We start from the raw sequence: 17,078 nt of genomic DNA on the forward strand, positions 1-17,078 counted from the left end.
AACGTTACCATGCTCGACCTTTTGTGTGATGTGTTTGTATGTTACTATTAATTTGAGTTGTATTACTTGTAAGAATTATTAGCTCAGGTAAATTTTTTATATCTCCACCAATATGTTTGAATTAATTAAAGTTTAATTAATTATTATTTAATGCTGATTATTAACCAATTGTTATGCCGAATGGTCGGCTTCTCCAAACTCGATTGCGGTATCCCCGTGAGTCTGTTAATGTGAGACTTAAATGGGATTCACTAATTACCAGTATCACTTAGTAACCTGGGTTAGAAGGCTCGTCCACCGAGCTGCGTCAACAGGTAATGTAAACGATTGGTAGTGAAGCTCCCCTCACGGCCGATGAGAGTGTCTCGCGATGTTTCAGGCGAGTTTGAGGTTCAGAGCGTGTAGCAAGATCGCACAGAGGCAGGGACTATTGTGAGCACTCAATGAACGGAGGCTGAAGTTGTGTAAAAGACATGCATTTTTTCCTAACTAACAGTACAACTAACATAAGACAGACATTACACTTAACACAAACAACAAACACGAAATAACGGAATGGTAACAAACAATGTAATTATGAAAATGCAATGACCGGATTTAAATGAGTAACCTTAAAAGAAAATACTGTTCTGCAAAACAAGCCCCGTTTGTAGAAACACGACCCTAAAGTCATATGGCAGGTTAACAGAACAGCTTAGGTTGTTAGAATGAAAGGAAGTTGGTTTACTTGGTTGCAGAGTGGGGGGGGGTCTTTTGTAGTTGGTTGCAGGGTCTGATGAGATGATGGCACTCAGGAAGGCGTGGCGTTTGGAGCAGTGGAGTGGAGCTCCTTGGATTCTCTCTTCTGGTGAAGCTTTGTCTTGGTTGCAGTTCTCTGTCCAGCTGGGCCTTCACCGGAGGGCTTCTTGTGGGCTTCTCTTCTCTTGGGCTGATGTTCTCTGCCTCTCCTAAGGCTGACGGGCTTTTCTCTGCTCCTTGATGATCTTTGCAGAGAAGACAAGATGAGCGCTACTATCAGTCCTGTGTCGTTCCAATCTGAGACCTGAATCATGAGACCATTCATGTGTGGGGATTCTTCTCAGCCAAGGGAGTGAACTCACTCACAATTTTGCCTAAGAACAAAGAATGGTACCAAAACATCTTCAGAAAGCAACTTCTCCCAACCATTCAAGAACAGTTTGGTGATGAACAATACCTTTTCCAGCATGATGGAGCACTGTGCCATAAGGCAAAAGTGATAAAGTGGCTCAGGGAACAAAACATGAACATTTTGGGTCCATGGCCAGGAAACTACCCAGACCTTAATCCCATTGAGAACTTGCGGTCAACCCTCAAAAGGTGGGTGGACAAACAAAAACACACAAATTCTGACAAACTCCAAGCATTGATTATGCAAGAATGGGCTGCCATTAGTCAGAATTTGGCAAAGAAGTTGATTGACAGCATGGCAGGGCAAATTGCAGAGGTCTTGAAAAAGAAGGGCCAACACTGCAAATATTGACTCTTTGTCTAAACTTAATGTAATTGTCAATCAAAACCTTTGACACTTATGAAATGCATGTAATTATACTTCAGAAACATCTGACAAAATGGTTCACAAACACTGAAGCAGCAAACTTTGTGAAAACCAATACTTGTGTCATTCTCAAAACTTTTGGCTGTACACATAAACTACACATACACACTGATGATAAAACATGTGAAACAGTGGTGTTAAAGTGAAGCTGTGGTATTAAAAAGGAACTGATCTATAGCTGATGATTTAAAAAAATAAAAAATAGAAGAAAGAGGAGGAGGCTGGGATGGAGAGAGTGGGAGCCAAAGAGAGGTCCTGAGACAGACACAAATGGTGAAGAGAGTAAGGTTGTAAGGTTATTAAAGCTAATGTTCAGATTAAAATATTTTGCAAGAACAGTAATATACCCCCTTCACATTTGCACATTTGACATTCACGGTTCAGGTCATTTGCGAGTTGCCCGTGACCAATTAAACCGGAATATTTTTTGGAGCTTGCCTAACGATCACAGAAGGTCAGACGCACGTAAGTCAAAAAGCAAAAACAATACAGAAAATTATTTGGTTCACACAGTCAATATACAAATTATGTTGTTTTACCAAAGGTGTTCAACATTGTGAAAAAGCATATTAGCGGAATGCTGCATGACTTTTCAGCCATCAGCTTTACAAGTGATATATGGAGTAGCAGTGCGTATGCCTGATGTCTCTCCTTAGTTTAACCACACAGTGGATAGATGAGGATTTTACTCTTCACCAAGTGTAATTCACCCATTGGTAACGCCCCGTGAAATTTGTAAATGAACTGATGGGGTCCAGACAAATTCTCATTTGAGTATTAGTCTTGTTATGCCAGTTTAGGTCATTGTTATTTTCAGTGGTAAAAATACTGCCTTAAGTATTCTTATCAGTACTTGGTATCAGCAAGTACACAAATGTACTCATACTCAGTCTGAAAAATGGTATTGGTGCAACCCAAGATTGAAGGTTTGCAAAGTGATTTCATGCTCCCTTGGAAAAGTATTTTAAAAATACAGTAGTTTATTTGATACATGCTATGGCTACTATATTTTCTAGGTTGATACTGTTACAGTATGGCATGGCACAGGCAGGAAAAAAGGTGACGACCCATTTAGCGACTCAGAGACAAAAAGGATTTATTAACAAGAACAGAACACACTGGCAAAGGCACAAAATAAAAAGACTGCGAGGGGTCAGAACAAAATGGGAGAAATAAGAATTTAACAAAGTAACCACAAAGCGAATACTTTGAGAAGTGAGCAACACAGGGAACAGGGCTGAGCCCTGAACAGAGTGACAAACACACAGTAACTAACCACAATGGCTGATTAATGAGTAAAACAAAAACAGGCACTTAAAACAGCCAGACTAACAAGGAGGAGCAGGAGCAGAACATGAGACAATCACCAATTAGCAACAAGACACAGACTAAGTAACTAAGACTAACAAGCACAGAACTAAGGAACTACAAACCTGAAACTAAGGAAACAAAAGGAAGTACTACACTAAGAAAATTAACATGAAGCAAAAGTACAATACAAAACCAGAACAGAACACAAGGAGGGCAAAACTAAGACAGGGAAACTACAGTAGAAAATTTAACAAAACACTGGGGAAAAGAAAACCAAATAAATATAATTAAACGGATGAGGTTGGTCCTTAGCCAGCCTCAAACCCATGACAGGAGGGTAACAGTCTCTAAGCCGCACGCTCAGCTGTGTCATCTGGGGAAAGCACACTGGGGCTGAAGGGCATGTGACAGGGAGCAGGAAGGTGGGATGACCAGTGACGCCTGTTGGCCAAAACAGGGAGAGGACAAGGGCAGGATCAGATGGGCGCCAACCCTGAAAGATACACTTAAAATTAGGGTATTTGGTATATTATTTTAAAATTCATTGTGATGTATCTTTACCTATACCTGGGGAACAATACAAAGATGTCTAATTTCTGATGAAATCAGAGATGCTGTTGTAGACCATGTTATCAACCATGGGTTAACCATGAGGGAAGCTGAACAGAAAATCCAGTCAAACCTAAATCACTTCACAGTGGCCATTATCCTATTCCTAACTATTCAGATCATGTCATCTTCTACAGGACTGCTATACGACTTACTGGCCATAACCCATAACCCAGCACTTACTTCTGTGTCATTGTGAGGTCGCCTCGTAAACAATCCTTATTGGCCATCTGCCTGTAAGCTTGTCACGCCCACACACAACCCACCACCTGTACAGCAACTACTAAAATGGAAGCTATGGCTGCAGTCGAATAGCCTTATACCCGGTGAAATAACCCGGGAGTGTGGCAGATATAACAAGAGCTGTTCGAATTGTATAAAATGTCAAGGACTGGTGCTTCACTGTTTCATTTATCTCCTTTAGCATGGGATACATATTATGCCTGTCTTCCATAATTTAACAATTATTTTCATACTGAAATGCATCTCGATAAATGTGTGGACAGGAAGGTGAGCAACCATTCTCTATGTGACAGTCGTTATGTTTCAGTTTCGGGACCTGTAGCCTATATTCCTTTTAATAGTTAAATTCCAACCTTGGTAATGTAGTAATATTTTTCACCGTGTTGTCCACGTTTATATAGTGAGCGTGAAGCAACACGGTAACCATGCACGTAGTTAAGCTGCCGTGTTTTGTAGTTCAGTTTCTGAACATTGTAGTTTTACACGGCGGACCCACGTCTATAACATTCGCCGTCGCATAATTGTGTAGTCTAGAGCAGTCTGGCTCTGTTAGCATCGCGGTTTTTTTCTAGGTTCTTATGACTTTTACTGCACACTTTTCCTTCATCTCATGACGTTTCCATCGAGGTTAATGAAAAGTGACTAGGAAAAGGACACAGGACATAATATTTGACCGCAACCTAGGAGTTGTTTGAGACATGTCGAGAAGACGTTGTGTTCTGCTCTGCGAGGAGAAGTGTCCTTTGTATGTTCTGCCGAAGGCAGAACCACAAAGAACTCGATGGTTGAAATTCATTTTTGCCACTGTTCCCTCCACGGTTCCAAATGTTTCACTGTGTGCTCGACACTTTACAGAGGACTGCTTTAAAAACCGAAAGCAATTCGACGCTGGATTTTCGCAGTTGTTAGTAATGAAGAACGGGGCAGTTCCAACTGTATGTGGTCCGACGGGAGACACAGGTTCACAACCTGTAAGTATGCATTATTATTTGTGGTGTTTAAAACAAACAAGGTAGTTACTACTACTGTTCAAGTGTGGAAGTGGATTTATGATTACAAGCTGTAATGTTATGGTCACATTCCGCTGTAGGCTTCTGCTATCCGGCTAGCTAAATTTCTAATACCCAGGTATTACGCCGAGTTCTGCCTTCCTGCAGAGAATCCTATGTCCGTTCACGAACACCTTGGAAACCACCGGATATTACAACGAATTGTCCCCAAAAAGAAACACAAAAACGTTTCCATAGAGGAAAGCATGCGGATTTTCTGTCTAATCAATTAAAACCTTCTTCAGTCGTAATCTTCGTATAATGTATCCCTTTCGAGGAAAACATTGCTTTAGAAATCATCATCAAATGCTCGGTAGTTTTCACTTTAGTGCAGTGCTGCGACAGGCATGAAGTTCTCTGCAGCCTAAACAACTCGGCAGAGAGACATTTTGAGCGCGTATTCATATGTGTATGTGTGGTCTATTACTTTCACAGGGTACAGTGTTGTTCGACGTTTTCCTGACTGTTTTCATCTAATACAAAATTAGTCAACGTAATTTTCGTCTTTATGTTAGAGTACATCACAGCAGGACCCCGGTACCCAACACCACTCCACTACAACCAGATTTCAACATGTTCAATGCCAAACGGACCCTCCACGGACTGCTTCTGTGGGAACACAATCCGTAGCATTTGCAAAGCGGAAATCAGTAGGCACACAGTTGTCCAGGGGAACACTGAAGGAAGCGCACATGAGAAGCAAAGGTATAAGGCATAAAGATGGTTTTTGTATTTGAGATGAAGTACCCATAATTGTTGTATATCATATAAATACAATTATGTGGACTGTAGGAAATAGTGCTTTGTATAGTTTTCTAAAATTATTATTACATTTGACTTGTCTCAGGCTCAAATTTTACCATTGTTATTATGCTACAGCAGAATAATGGTATTTTTTCTTTTATTAACAGGCATCCAGACAATGGTGTCTTTTGACAGTGTTGGCACCAGACCTACTTCCCATTACCCAGATTTACCACTGGCCTCTAGATCAATAAAGGGTTCAGGGTTGCAACCTATCAAGAGACCTAGACTGGAATTGGAGGAGGAGGAAGGAGAGACTTCCACTGAAGTCAAAGAAGAGATTCTGGACTCAGCTTACAACCCCGAAGATTCTGTACTTACAAAGGAATCTGACATATCGTAAGTTTTGTTTATTAGCTGTGTATTCCTATTATTATCCATTAGAGTTGGGGGGGGATATTTGGGAAGCAAAAATTTAATTTTGTTTTATGTTAGGTGTGAGACATGGGCCATGTACAGTGACACAAAATATATTGCTTTTGAAATCTGCCTCAGACAGCTGTTTGAAAACTGTCCAGTGTGTAAGAGAGACTGTGATTTCCAGTGATGAAGAATGGGGACTTACGTGGCATTCACTCAGCGTTGTCCAAACTGCAATTACTCCAGACAGTGGGAGAGACAGCCCATTGTTGGCAACCTACAAATATCAGCAGCCACATGCTTCAACGGTGCTTCCTTCATCCAACCGGAAAAGGTATTCCAGTTAACATCGATAGCAAGCAAAAATTGCCAGCTGCGGACATTTTCTAAAACATGTCTAAAACTTTGTAAATGTTGTGGATGTTCTGCAGGGTATGTTCTTTCAGGCAGACTTTAGACCTGGATGGTGTACCATGCATGTAATTGGTACTGGAATCTGGTTCATTTATCTTACAACCTTAAATTAAAAATAACAACTACAAGAGGTACTGTTACATAACAAATGACAACAATGACAAAACTACTCAGTGGCTGCATCACTGCAGAGGACAAATATTGATCCAAGAGGCAACGTCTGTTTTACTGTAAAACTTCATTACTTCCAACAATATGGTGTTATCTCAGGAGATTCCTTTTACATATTGTTCATTGCAAACATAACTACGATCTCTTTGTAACACAGGTTGTGTTCACTTGCAATCTCGCGATCCCACTACACTTGCTATTTGCTGCAAGGTGATGGCATGGATAAACCTAAATAATATAGGCATGTCTTGTAAAGGGTGCTGTATGCATTAAACTAGAACAATGTACACCATCCATCCATTTCCAACCCACTTATCCTTCTGGGTCACAGGGGGTCCGGAGCCTATCCCGGGAAGCTACGGGCACAAGGCGGGGAACAACCCAGGACAGGGGGCCAGCCCATCGCAGGGCACAGTCACGCGCCATTCACTCACACATGCACACCTATGGGCAATCTAGTAACTCCAATTAGCCTCAGCTTGTCTTTGGACTGTGGGGGGGAAACCGGAGGAAACCCCACGACGACACGGGGAGAAAAAGCAAACTCCACTGTGTCCATTCGCCGCCAGTGACTTTAAGCAAGACAGTTAGGTTACTGAATGTGAAGTGCATACATACAAACAAATATATTACAAACATTGAAAGATATTAGCCAGAAAACTGCATATAAAGCTAACTTTACCAAGGTGTTGGAGTTAAGGTTTAAACTCGTTTCAAAAAAAATATTTTCCCATCCAGATGTCTCAGGGGCTCCATATGCCACAGCTGATCAGAAATACATCACTATCCAAAAATATGTATTTTTATTGGTTATGTAAAATCATATCCACAAAAATAATAATAATAATAATAATTATTATTATTATTATAATTGATTTCTTTATTAATCCCCTGGGGAAATTGTCTTTACGCCTCCCTCAGCTTGCTCTTTGTAGAGTAAGTTGTCCGCGAAGGGCAGCCACCCGTAGCAGCGGCCAGGGAGCTGGGGGTTAAGGGCCTTGCTCAAGGACCCGCAGACGTGCTGTGGAGTGATTTGTACACGTGAAAAGGGTTTTGGATATTTGTGGATCGGCGTACATGTATGAACTTGCTCCTTTTTATTTACAGATTTTTGTCCTACAATTCCTACCACAGCAGATCTGTTAAATAAAAATCCATAAATTCGAGGTGCAGTCGTGATATATATCTTTATTGGGATATGAGATGTTGGTCATATCGCACAGCCCTATCTACTATACAGAAAGTATGTCACAGGCACACATACATACAAAGAGGCAGTTGAGGTATAGAAAATTCAGCTAACTGAGCAGTGTTTTTCTGAACTGTATTAAGTATACATATTGCAGGGTATAAAGCTATGGTTTTCTTAATTATAGAAAATCTCTTTGAATTCCCATTTCATCTAACCATTCATCTTTTATAAAAACTTAGCTGATTGCTATCCTGCACTGGATATCTATCCCAGGATGCACAGGGCACAAGGTTGGGGTCTGTTAGTATTTATTGTCTAACCTTTCTGAGCAATGCCCCACCATCACCTTCATATAGGATTCTAGGTGAACATTTCAGTGAAATTTTTCTGGGTAGTTTTCCAGTGCAGAAATTAATTTTAATGATGATTTACTGCAGTAGTATAAATTGCATTGGATCTTTAATAGAATATGTGCAGCAGTTGTTTCATTGTTCATCACTAGATTTTACATTTTGCTCAAAATTGAAAATGAATATATTATACGAAACTGACATGTTTTGATTGATCTCAACATTGATCCGGGCATGGCTGTAAGTGACGTGGATATGAATGATGGGCCGATGAAGCTTCATGAAGCTTTCTGGCGTTTCCAATAAAGTGCCAAAACATGTTTAGAGTCTTCAAACCTTTTTTTACCAAACATAGAGAGACCCCTAGTGGGGTTAGACAGTGCTTCAAACAATCTGAGAATGAAGTATATGCATTTGCATCAAATGAATAATGTGGCTGGTATGACAGCAGGGTCAGACTGTGTTATGCTAAACATAATCTTAAACACTGTTTCTTTTGGTTAACTTGTATGTATTTTCAGTCATTATGTATTTACAATAAAATATTGTGTTGGATCTGGGACGAACGCATTAATTGTTGTTAACCTGCTGCCAATTAGGTGCTACAATGCCTGTGACCGTTTTCAGTTATTGCGGTTTAGAGGGGAGTTTTTAAACTGGGGAGATGGGGGACTGGGAAGAGAGAATGAGGTGTAATTTTGTATTTTGCCATTTCAATATTCATTCACCTAATTGGGAGACATCAGCTCAGACTATTTCAAAACATTTGAGGATCACCTCTTGCCATTTTCAGTTTCGAAGAGCCGACAGGATCCAACACCCCTGACATCAAAGGATGAATCGGATGTCATCGGTCACGTGATATTGCATAAATGAAGCAAGCTCCGACTCCCAGCTTTGAGTCACTGGGCTTCACTTTGACAAGGCGAGCTCCGAAGTCTCTGTATTATATGTCCCATCACTAGTGGAAATTGTTAACCAATAGGAAGCAGCGAAGTGGATACAGGATCTCAGGTAGGGTAGACAGACATGGAGGAGACTCTGTTAGGCTTCAGAAGCAGTGGTCCTTTGGTGGAGTGGTGGAATGTGGAAAAGGAGTTCAAACTGGTAGAATTACGTGTTGAGTGAGTAAGAGTGTGTCTCTAACGTATTTTTCATTTGTACCGTGATTTGAGTGGAGAAGGAAAAAAGCTGGGCATAAATAATCCCAAAAAGAAGAATAATAGTAATAAGAAGAAGAATACCAATAATAATAAATAGAAGAAAAGATAATCCCAAAAAAAAAGTCTAGTTGCAGTCTTGTGAATAGTGACTCTGCCAGATCCCCAATCTTTGAAAAAACAAAGTCTGTGACAAAAAACTCTGTGATTGACACATTGTCTTTAGATGTAAATTTGTGTCAGACTTGAGTATTTAAAAGTAGATTACTCCAAAGCAGGTTACGTTTCAAGCACGCTTTTCTCAAACTGGGCTTGGACCAATCAAGAAGAAGTAGTTGGTACCTGACGTAACAGATGGGCTTTCTCATACTCTGGAAAAGGTGTGAGTTGTGATGGACAAAATGATGCTTCATGCACCATTTGCTGTACTTTTTGACTCCACTAGATGGTGCCCTTGGTTTGGTTTGCGGCATACTTTGTGCCCTTTTATGAACAAGGAGCACTATCTATTGGAGTAAAAAAAAAAAAAAAAACACAGCAAATCGTTCATAAAGCGTAATTTTTTTTTCTATCGCTAGACATAAGAATCCCGTGACTGGTTAAGTTAGCAGTATATTTCATCCAAGTCTTCCAGTTGTAATATCTTTCTTCAAGCAAGCCAGGCAGTTTTTCATCGCAGACTTTTTATGTCCACTGCAGATAGAGATTTTTGCGTTTTGAGCCCTTTTGAAATGTGTGCTAAGTCTTGTTAATATCTCTGAAAAGAGGCAATCTCTGCTGTAATTAGATATCGACACAGCATTTTGATTTGATAGCAACTCTTGCACACACTTTGGTTTTCCAGATTACTTTACAAGCGAATTTTAATTCATATTATAATGTTTTACTATTATAATCACAATCTTTAATCTTTATTTGATGTCTTGCTCCTCCTCTTCGTCTCCTTTGACTGTCAGGCTCGGTCTATGCCCTGCCCCTTTGTTATGTCTGTTCTCTGTTTGGCCAGTAAGTGTCACCAGCCATCCTGTATTTTTCACTCCTGGTGTTTCCCAATTCCGTTGGCCGCTGTGTGGCTTCAGGGGCTAAGCAGTCGGCCATTGCTGGGTGATATGACCTCAAATCAGTGGGTGTGTCCGAAATCGCGTACTTGCGTCAGTGCACAGGTGTAGTGCGCACTTCCTTCTGTAGTGCACACTACCATGGGTAAGTGCTGTCTTAAATGGAACACCAATGTTTTGTACTTACCGGAAGTGACGGAGTAGCATTTGATCGCGATTCTCCAGCGCGCCAAAATATCTGCCGTGTTTTGTTTACAATGAATTTCCTTGTGGTTTTATTTGCGTGTATATAACCTATCTACTACTAAAAAACTGCTAACATTTACGTGCGCAAACTCTTCTAAGTCGATATAATCGCAAACTCAAACAAATTATCTATAACTGTCATCAGAGAGTGACACCGCAGTATACATCAGTAAAATAATTTTATTAACGTTATTTAGCTTTATATGAAGCAGTTGCCTCCACTTGGGCTTACATGTCTGTGTTGTTATCCACCTTAATTTAACAATAAAAACTTGCCGAAAGTCCCTCCCCTTCCGCTACGTAGTCAAAATGGCGTCCGTTTAGTGCGAGTAGTGTCCATCATTCTGCACTGCGTGCTCCGGGTAATTTCAGTGCACTGAATTTTGGCTTAGTTGTAAGTGTGAACGCACTACGCCCTACACACCCAGCATCACGATTAACTGAGCATTTTACCTCGATTACAATTAATGAATGACTTTTTTTCTTGCTTTTATAGCCCTCAAATTTCATAGACAAGATTTGTACCGTAAATATGCTCAACTATTTAAGCGGGGATATTTTTTTTAATGAAAGAATAATTGAAGGAAACACACAGAGATGAATCATTTATGGTTATTCATTGAATACTTCAAGCAACTGAAATCAAAGCATAAATCGGTTGAAATGAAAATGTCATGAAAAAGGTCACATTTTAGTTTTAATGTAAAAATCAAGTTCCGTTAAAAGTAGAAAACACATACTTTGCAGCATGGTGTTCAGAAACCTGACAGCCTGGGGATAAACACTCATGCAGCCTGGCTGATCTCGCTGTGATGCTGCAGTATCTCCTCCTGGATGGCAGCAGGGTAAACAGTTCATGTGAGGTGTCCTGCACAATGCTGCGGGCTTTTCAAACAGTCCTTGTGGTGAATGTGTCTTGTAGTGATGGGAGAGGCACCCTGATGATATTCTTGGCTGTTGTAACTATTCTCTGCAGGCGCTTGCGATCGGAAACGTTGCTGTTTCCATACCAGATGGTGATGCAGCTGGTTAGAATGCTCTCAGTGGTCCTTCTATAGAACGTGGTGAGGATAGGAGGGGGAAGGCTTGCTCGTTTCAGCCGTCGCAGGAAGTGTAGTCTTTGCTGGGCTTTCTTGGTTAAGGAGGTGGTGTTTGTTGTCCATGTAAGTTCCTCGGTGATGTGCACCCCAAGGAACTTGGTACTCTCCGCAGTCTCCACAGCTGGGCCACTGATGTTGTATGGAGAATGTGCAGGATGTGTCTTCCTAATGTCGACAATCATCTCCTTTGTATTGTCAACGCTGAGGGACAAATTGTTGTGCCTGCACCATTTGGTCAGCCGCTCCACCTCCTCTCTGTAGGCAGACTCATCATCCCTGCTTATCAGTCCCAGCACATTTGTATCATCCGCAAACTTGATGATGTGGTTAGTGTTGTGTGTGGCTGTACAGTCATGAGTCAGCAGGGTGAAGAGCAAAGGTCTGAGTACGCAACCCTGCAGAGCTCCTGTGCTCAGGTGATGGTGTTAGAGATGTTGCATCCCATCTGAACTGACTGGAGCCTCTCCGTCAGGAAATCCAGGATCCAGTTAAAGAGACTGGTGTTCATGCCTAACCCACTCAGCTTCACAAAATTTGTGGGATGATTGTATTGAAGGCGGGGCTAAAATCTTTTGTCCAGATGTGTCAGAGAGAGGTGGAGGGCAGTTGAAAGAGCATCATTGGGGGACTTGTTGGAACGGTATCCAAACTGAAGGGGGTCTAGAGAGGCAGGGAGACTTCTCTATGTTGGCCATGACCAGCCTTTCGAAGCACTTCATGATGCCTGGGGTCAGTGCGATCGGTCGGTAGTCATTCAGGCACATCACTGATGATTTCTTCGGCACTGGGATGATGGTGGTGGATTTGAAGCCTGCTGTGGCAGACAACTGGCAGACAAATGTTTTGAAGATGTCTATGAGGACACCAGAGAGTTGGTCAGCGCAACCAGGTATGTTATCTGGTCCTGCAGCCTTGCGCGGATTGATTATAGAGTCCTCCTCACATCATCTGCGGAGTGACAAGAGTACCAGGTCGTCGGAGGGTGGTGTCGTTTTCCTAGCAGGCTCCTTGCTCTGTTCCTCAAACCGTGCAAAGAAATCATTGTGCTGGTCTGGTAGAGTGGCATCATTTCTGTGTGGGATGGGCTTGTAGTCTGTGAGGACTTGAATGCCCTGCCACATGTGCCGTGTGTCTCTGGTATTGTTGAAATGTTCGTTGATCTGCTGCTTGTAGTCCCACTTGACTCTCCTCACTGCACGAGACAGGTTGGCTCTGGCCGCCCTGAGAGCAGCCTTGTCTCCAGATCTGAAGGTTGCGTTTCTGGTGTTGAGCAACTTGCGCACTTTTCTCATCATCCAGGGCTTTTGGTTGGCTCTTGTGGTGATTTCCTTGGAGAGAGTAACATCCTCTATGCACTTAGAAATGTAACCAGTCACAGAGTCTGTGTACTCCTCCAGGTTGATGGAGTCACCATTCATTGCAGCCTCCCTAAAAATGTCCCATTTGGTCGATTCGAAGCAGTTTTGGAGGGCCGAGATAGCACCAGCTGGCCACACACTGATGCTTTTTTGGGCCGATTTGGAGCATTTCAGCAGCGACTTGTATGCAGGAACCATGAACATACTGATATGGTCCGAGTAGCCGAGGTGGGGGCGGCCTTGTAGGCCTCACGAAAGTTAGTGTAAACAATGTCCAGGCAATTTTCCGCTCTGGTAGCAAAATTCACATGCTGGAAAAACCAACTAAAAAACCATAGTGATCACATCTGTCTGGGTGAAATCGATCACAGTAAGCTGAGGATCATTATAATAATTTTTTTTTTCTTTTTCGTTCTCTCAGGCAGAATGCCATCTAATTGACATTTGTGTAATTATTACACGAATATAAGGTAATAAAACGGACAGTGTCACTATTTACTGACTCATTCAAAATATACAGTACAGCTGTTTCAAACGCTTTTCAAATTACAGTAGTGGAACCTTGGAACTCAAACGCCTCTTAACTCAACCAACTCGGGCGTTTGAACAGGTCTGTTGATTTTTTTTTGACTTGTACCTCAACCTAAATCTTGGAACTCAACCGTGCCTGCTAAAACTTGTATGGTCGAGACACATTCAAGTCTACCAAAATAAGAACCTTGAACTGGTCGGTCGAGAGAAATTTAGCCATGACTCGATCAAAAACTCGGAACACGACAAAAAAAAACAGACCTGCTAAAACTAAACAAAACAGATCGAGGCTAGCTGACCTACTGAAATGTTTATGACTATGAATTGCTCGTAGTACCTCTCAACCTAGTTCAACGTGCCATAGCTGTGTTCCTGTGTTTGGTGTCAATTTTTTGTGCTTTATCTACACTACATTTAGTGGTACAGTAATCATGGCCCCTACGAAATTAAGCAGTGACAGCAGCAAACTGTTTTTTCTCAGTCTTCACATTTGACCTCTTTTTTTGTTCAGTGTCATCTTCACTAAAGCCACAATGTGTCCAATCGATGGACACGACATTCTTCTTTGCTACAAGCTGCTGGAGTTGCTCAGTCAGCTTGGTGTTTGAGTTCACCTCTATGTCGTTGAGTTGCTTCCATGTCGCAGACTGGATGGGGCAGAGTCACATGATAATACACGCGGTAGTATATTTTTATAGTGATAGTACATGAACACACACTGGGGAAAGTACTGTATTAACAGATTTTTTTTTTTCACCGAATTAAAAAAAAGTGACGTATCTGACATGGGCAAGATTGTCAATTAGAGGTTATGAATGTCAGTTTTGATTAATTTTCATTTATTTTCCCAGCCCTAGTCCAAACTTACTTCTGTTGTGGGTGGTTGTTGTTATTTTTATATGACATTTATTTTGTGGTTTTTCTTGGTTTATCATGTGTTTGTGTATTTCGGTTACTGCCGCTTGTTTTTGCTCCCTGTTCCCTGTTTGTAGTATGTTCAGTTTTTTCTTGTTTTACTTTTCCTTGGTTTTTCGACAACTCTGTATCTGTTGATTGACCCCATCTGCTCCTCATTGCCACTAGTTTGTAACAGCCCACACCAGCTGCTTGTTAGCCAATAATGAGTACAGTGGTACCTCAGAACTCGAATTTAATCTGTCAAGAACTCCGGATCGAATCCTAAAAAGTTCAAGTTGTGATCGAATTTTCCCCATAAGAAATAATGGAAAACCAATGAATTGGTTCCCGGCCTCAAAAAATTACACCTAAATATGTTTTTTTAAACATAAAATGAACAGGCTAAAACAAGAGCATATACTGTACTAAACACATCTAAGCACATTTATCAAAACAGTAATTTGTAAAGTAAGAAAATAAATGTATCCAAAAAATGTGTCCTGCCCCGATCGTCCGCTCCTTCTGTGTGCCACGCCCCCTCGTTAACCCCGTGTGGAATCCCCGTGTGATCAGCTGTTTCTGGCTGTTGTCATTAGTCCTCTGTATTTCGTCCGTGTTTCAGTTTGTTTCCCCAGTCTGGTCATTGTATTGTCCGTCTGCGTTTTGCCTGCCTTACCTGTAATTAAACCCCGTATTCCCTGATACCCTGATGTCTGCGCCTTTGTCTCCGTTCCGTCCCCGCTGGGCACGACAATATTATTATAATTAAATGTATTAATGGTTTATTATTGATATTAAAACAATGAATAAGAAATCTTTATTTTTAAATGTATTTTATTATATAATAATTACTGTTACTGTCATTGTCTAAATGTATTGTATTTTTACTGTCTAAATATATGTATTCAGCTAGTGTTAACATGCACGGTGCTATCACAGCGAATGCGAGGCTGAGACTGAAGCTTTACCCTTTGTTTCAGCTGAAAGACATGCCGCGTGGCTCATATTCCCGCGCGTACAAGTTATCTTAGGTCGGCGTTTGCGGTTTGACTTCTCAAATTCAGATTGAGCTCTAGGTAATTTTTTTTTCGAACTGGTTGGTTCGACTTTTAAGAAATTCGAGTTCTAAGGAGTTTGAGGTACCACTGTATAAATGTGTATATATATGCCTGTTCTTGCCTTGTTTCATCTGCTGGTCATTGTGGTTGTTACTGTGTTAGTTCCTGCATTTTATATGTTCTGCTCTTTGTTTGAAGCCCCATGTCTTCTATCTGTATTTTTAGTATTAGTTCACTTTTGGTTAGTTATAGTTTAGTTCTAGTTCTTACCTACTTGTATTGACCCCTTATACTTTGTTTTCAGGCTCTCCCTTTGTTCTGTTTTGTGTAATAAACCCTGATTGATGAGAGCCGCTATGTGGTTCATCCATCTTTCATCATGTCTCACCGTAACACTTGACCTCCTAAATTCTTTCATTACCTCTTCCTGTAGTTTGTCCTTTGTTCCTTCTGACAGTATGTATTCAAACTGCATTGCTGTTTTCTCATTGGTCGATGGCACCTTTGGAGCAGTGTGACTAAATTATCACAGCTGAGTGTGTGTGTGCTTTATTGCAGTTACAGGAATATTGAATGGTAGTGCTGTCTGAATGACAGCACAAGGCTAACTGTACTTTGTGATGCTAATTGGGTTCAAGAGCGTTCACGGTTATACAAAAAGTGTTTAGGAGGTCTGCAAATCTGTGTGTACCAGATGATTTGCTTTATGGTGTAAAATAATAGTTATTATTGAGTTTAAAGTTTAAAAGTAAGTGTGTGTGTTGGGGGTGGATTTTTATAAATTATGTTCTGACCACTCATGCTGTCTTCCTTCCCACATGTGTGAATGGTGCCCAGGGTGTCACACATCTGGCTTTCTTTCTTTCATTTTTTTGTCTTCACTTTTTCCTGTTTTTGTATTATTCTGTCTTAATGATGATGTAATGGATCACAATACACCCATGTAAAGCACCTTGAGGTGACTCTGTTGTGCAAGGTGTTATAAACATTTTATTCAATAATTAAGCAACCTTTTTTAATTCTACTGTATGCATTTATATTATGTCTCCACAAGGGGGCATACTAGAATCATAACATTAATAGAGTTTTTGTTTATACACTTTTTGAAATACTGGAAAATTTTCTCAAAAATGCAGACTGAAAAACATACTTATGGTACAACTTCAAATGCTTGTAGACGTTTCAGAAAACAGTGTTTCTGCTCTACAAATGCTGTAACATTTTTCTCAAAACTGTGCACACTTGTTTGTGGTCTGAATGATTTGTGTGTATTCTCATCAAATTGCCAGACACACTTGTCATAGAACAACTTTATATTTTTTTCCAAACCGCAATAAATTGAGAAGTGGTCGCAAAAGTGCTATACGTAGACTAATGGTTCTCAAACTCTTTTTGTTCAAGGACTCCCTGTATTCAGGAAAACATGTTTGGCCCCCCTGCCCAGGTTATGATATTTGTTTCTCTTCTATGCATCCTGCAATAATGACAGAATTATCAGTGTTTAATAATATAAATGTATTTTAATTTGGTTACAAAAAATGTAAACTTTTGATCATGACTTGTATAAGGTTTCACTCTACTATCAACCAAC

At 40.7% G+C, this 17,078-nt stretch overlaps 1 protein-coding gene across 6 annotated transcripts; it reads left to right on the forward strand.

The window, feature by feature from the left end:
* Positions 1-3,821: 3,821 nt before the first annotated feature.
* Positions 3,822-16,858, forward strand: LOC111833653 (uncharacterized). 6 transcript variants are annotated; one of them, XM_072701146.1, is made up of 6 exons: positions 3,822-4,006; positions 4,595-4,710; positions 5,304-5,493; positions 5,700-5,931; positions 6,092-6,286; positions 6,869-16,858. In XM_072701146.1, exons 1-6 carry the CDS (start codon positions 3,991-3,993, stop codon positions 7,107-7,109), a joined length of 990 nt encoding a protein of 329 aa, XP_072557247.1. In that variant the 5' UTR covers positions 3,822-3,990; the 3' UTR covers positions 7,110-16,858. The 6 variants fall into 6 exon arrangements, 4 of the variants coding, with proteins under 4 accessions (XP_072557247.1, XP_072557245.1, XP_023647925.1 ...); XM_072701144.1 differs by lacking the exon at positions 3,822-4,006 and having other exon boundaries at positions 4,237-4,710; XM_023792157.2 differs by lacking the exon at positions 3,822-4,006 and having other exon boundaries at positions 4,237-4,710; positions 8,873-16,858.
* The last annotated feature ends 220 nt before the right edge of the window (positions 16,859-17,078 follow it).

This window comes from Paramormyrops kingsleyae, chromosome 17 (genome assembly GCF_048594095.1).
Source record: "Paramormyrops kingsleyae isolate MSU_618 chromosome 17, PKINGS_0.4, whole genome shotgun sequence".
In the NCBI taxonomy this organism is placed as follows: Eukaryota; Metazoa; Chordata; class Actinopteri; order Osteoglossiformes; family Mormyridae; genus Paramormyrops; species Paramormyrops kingsleyae.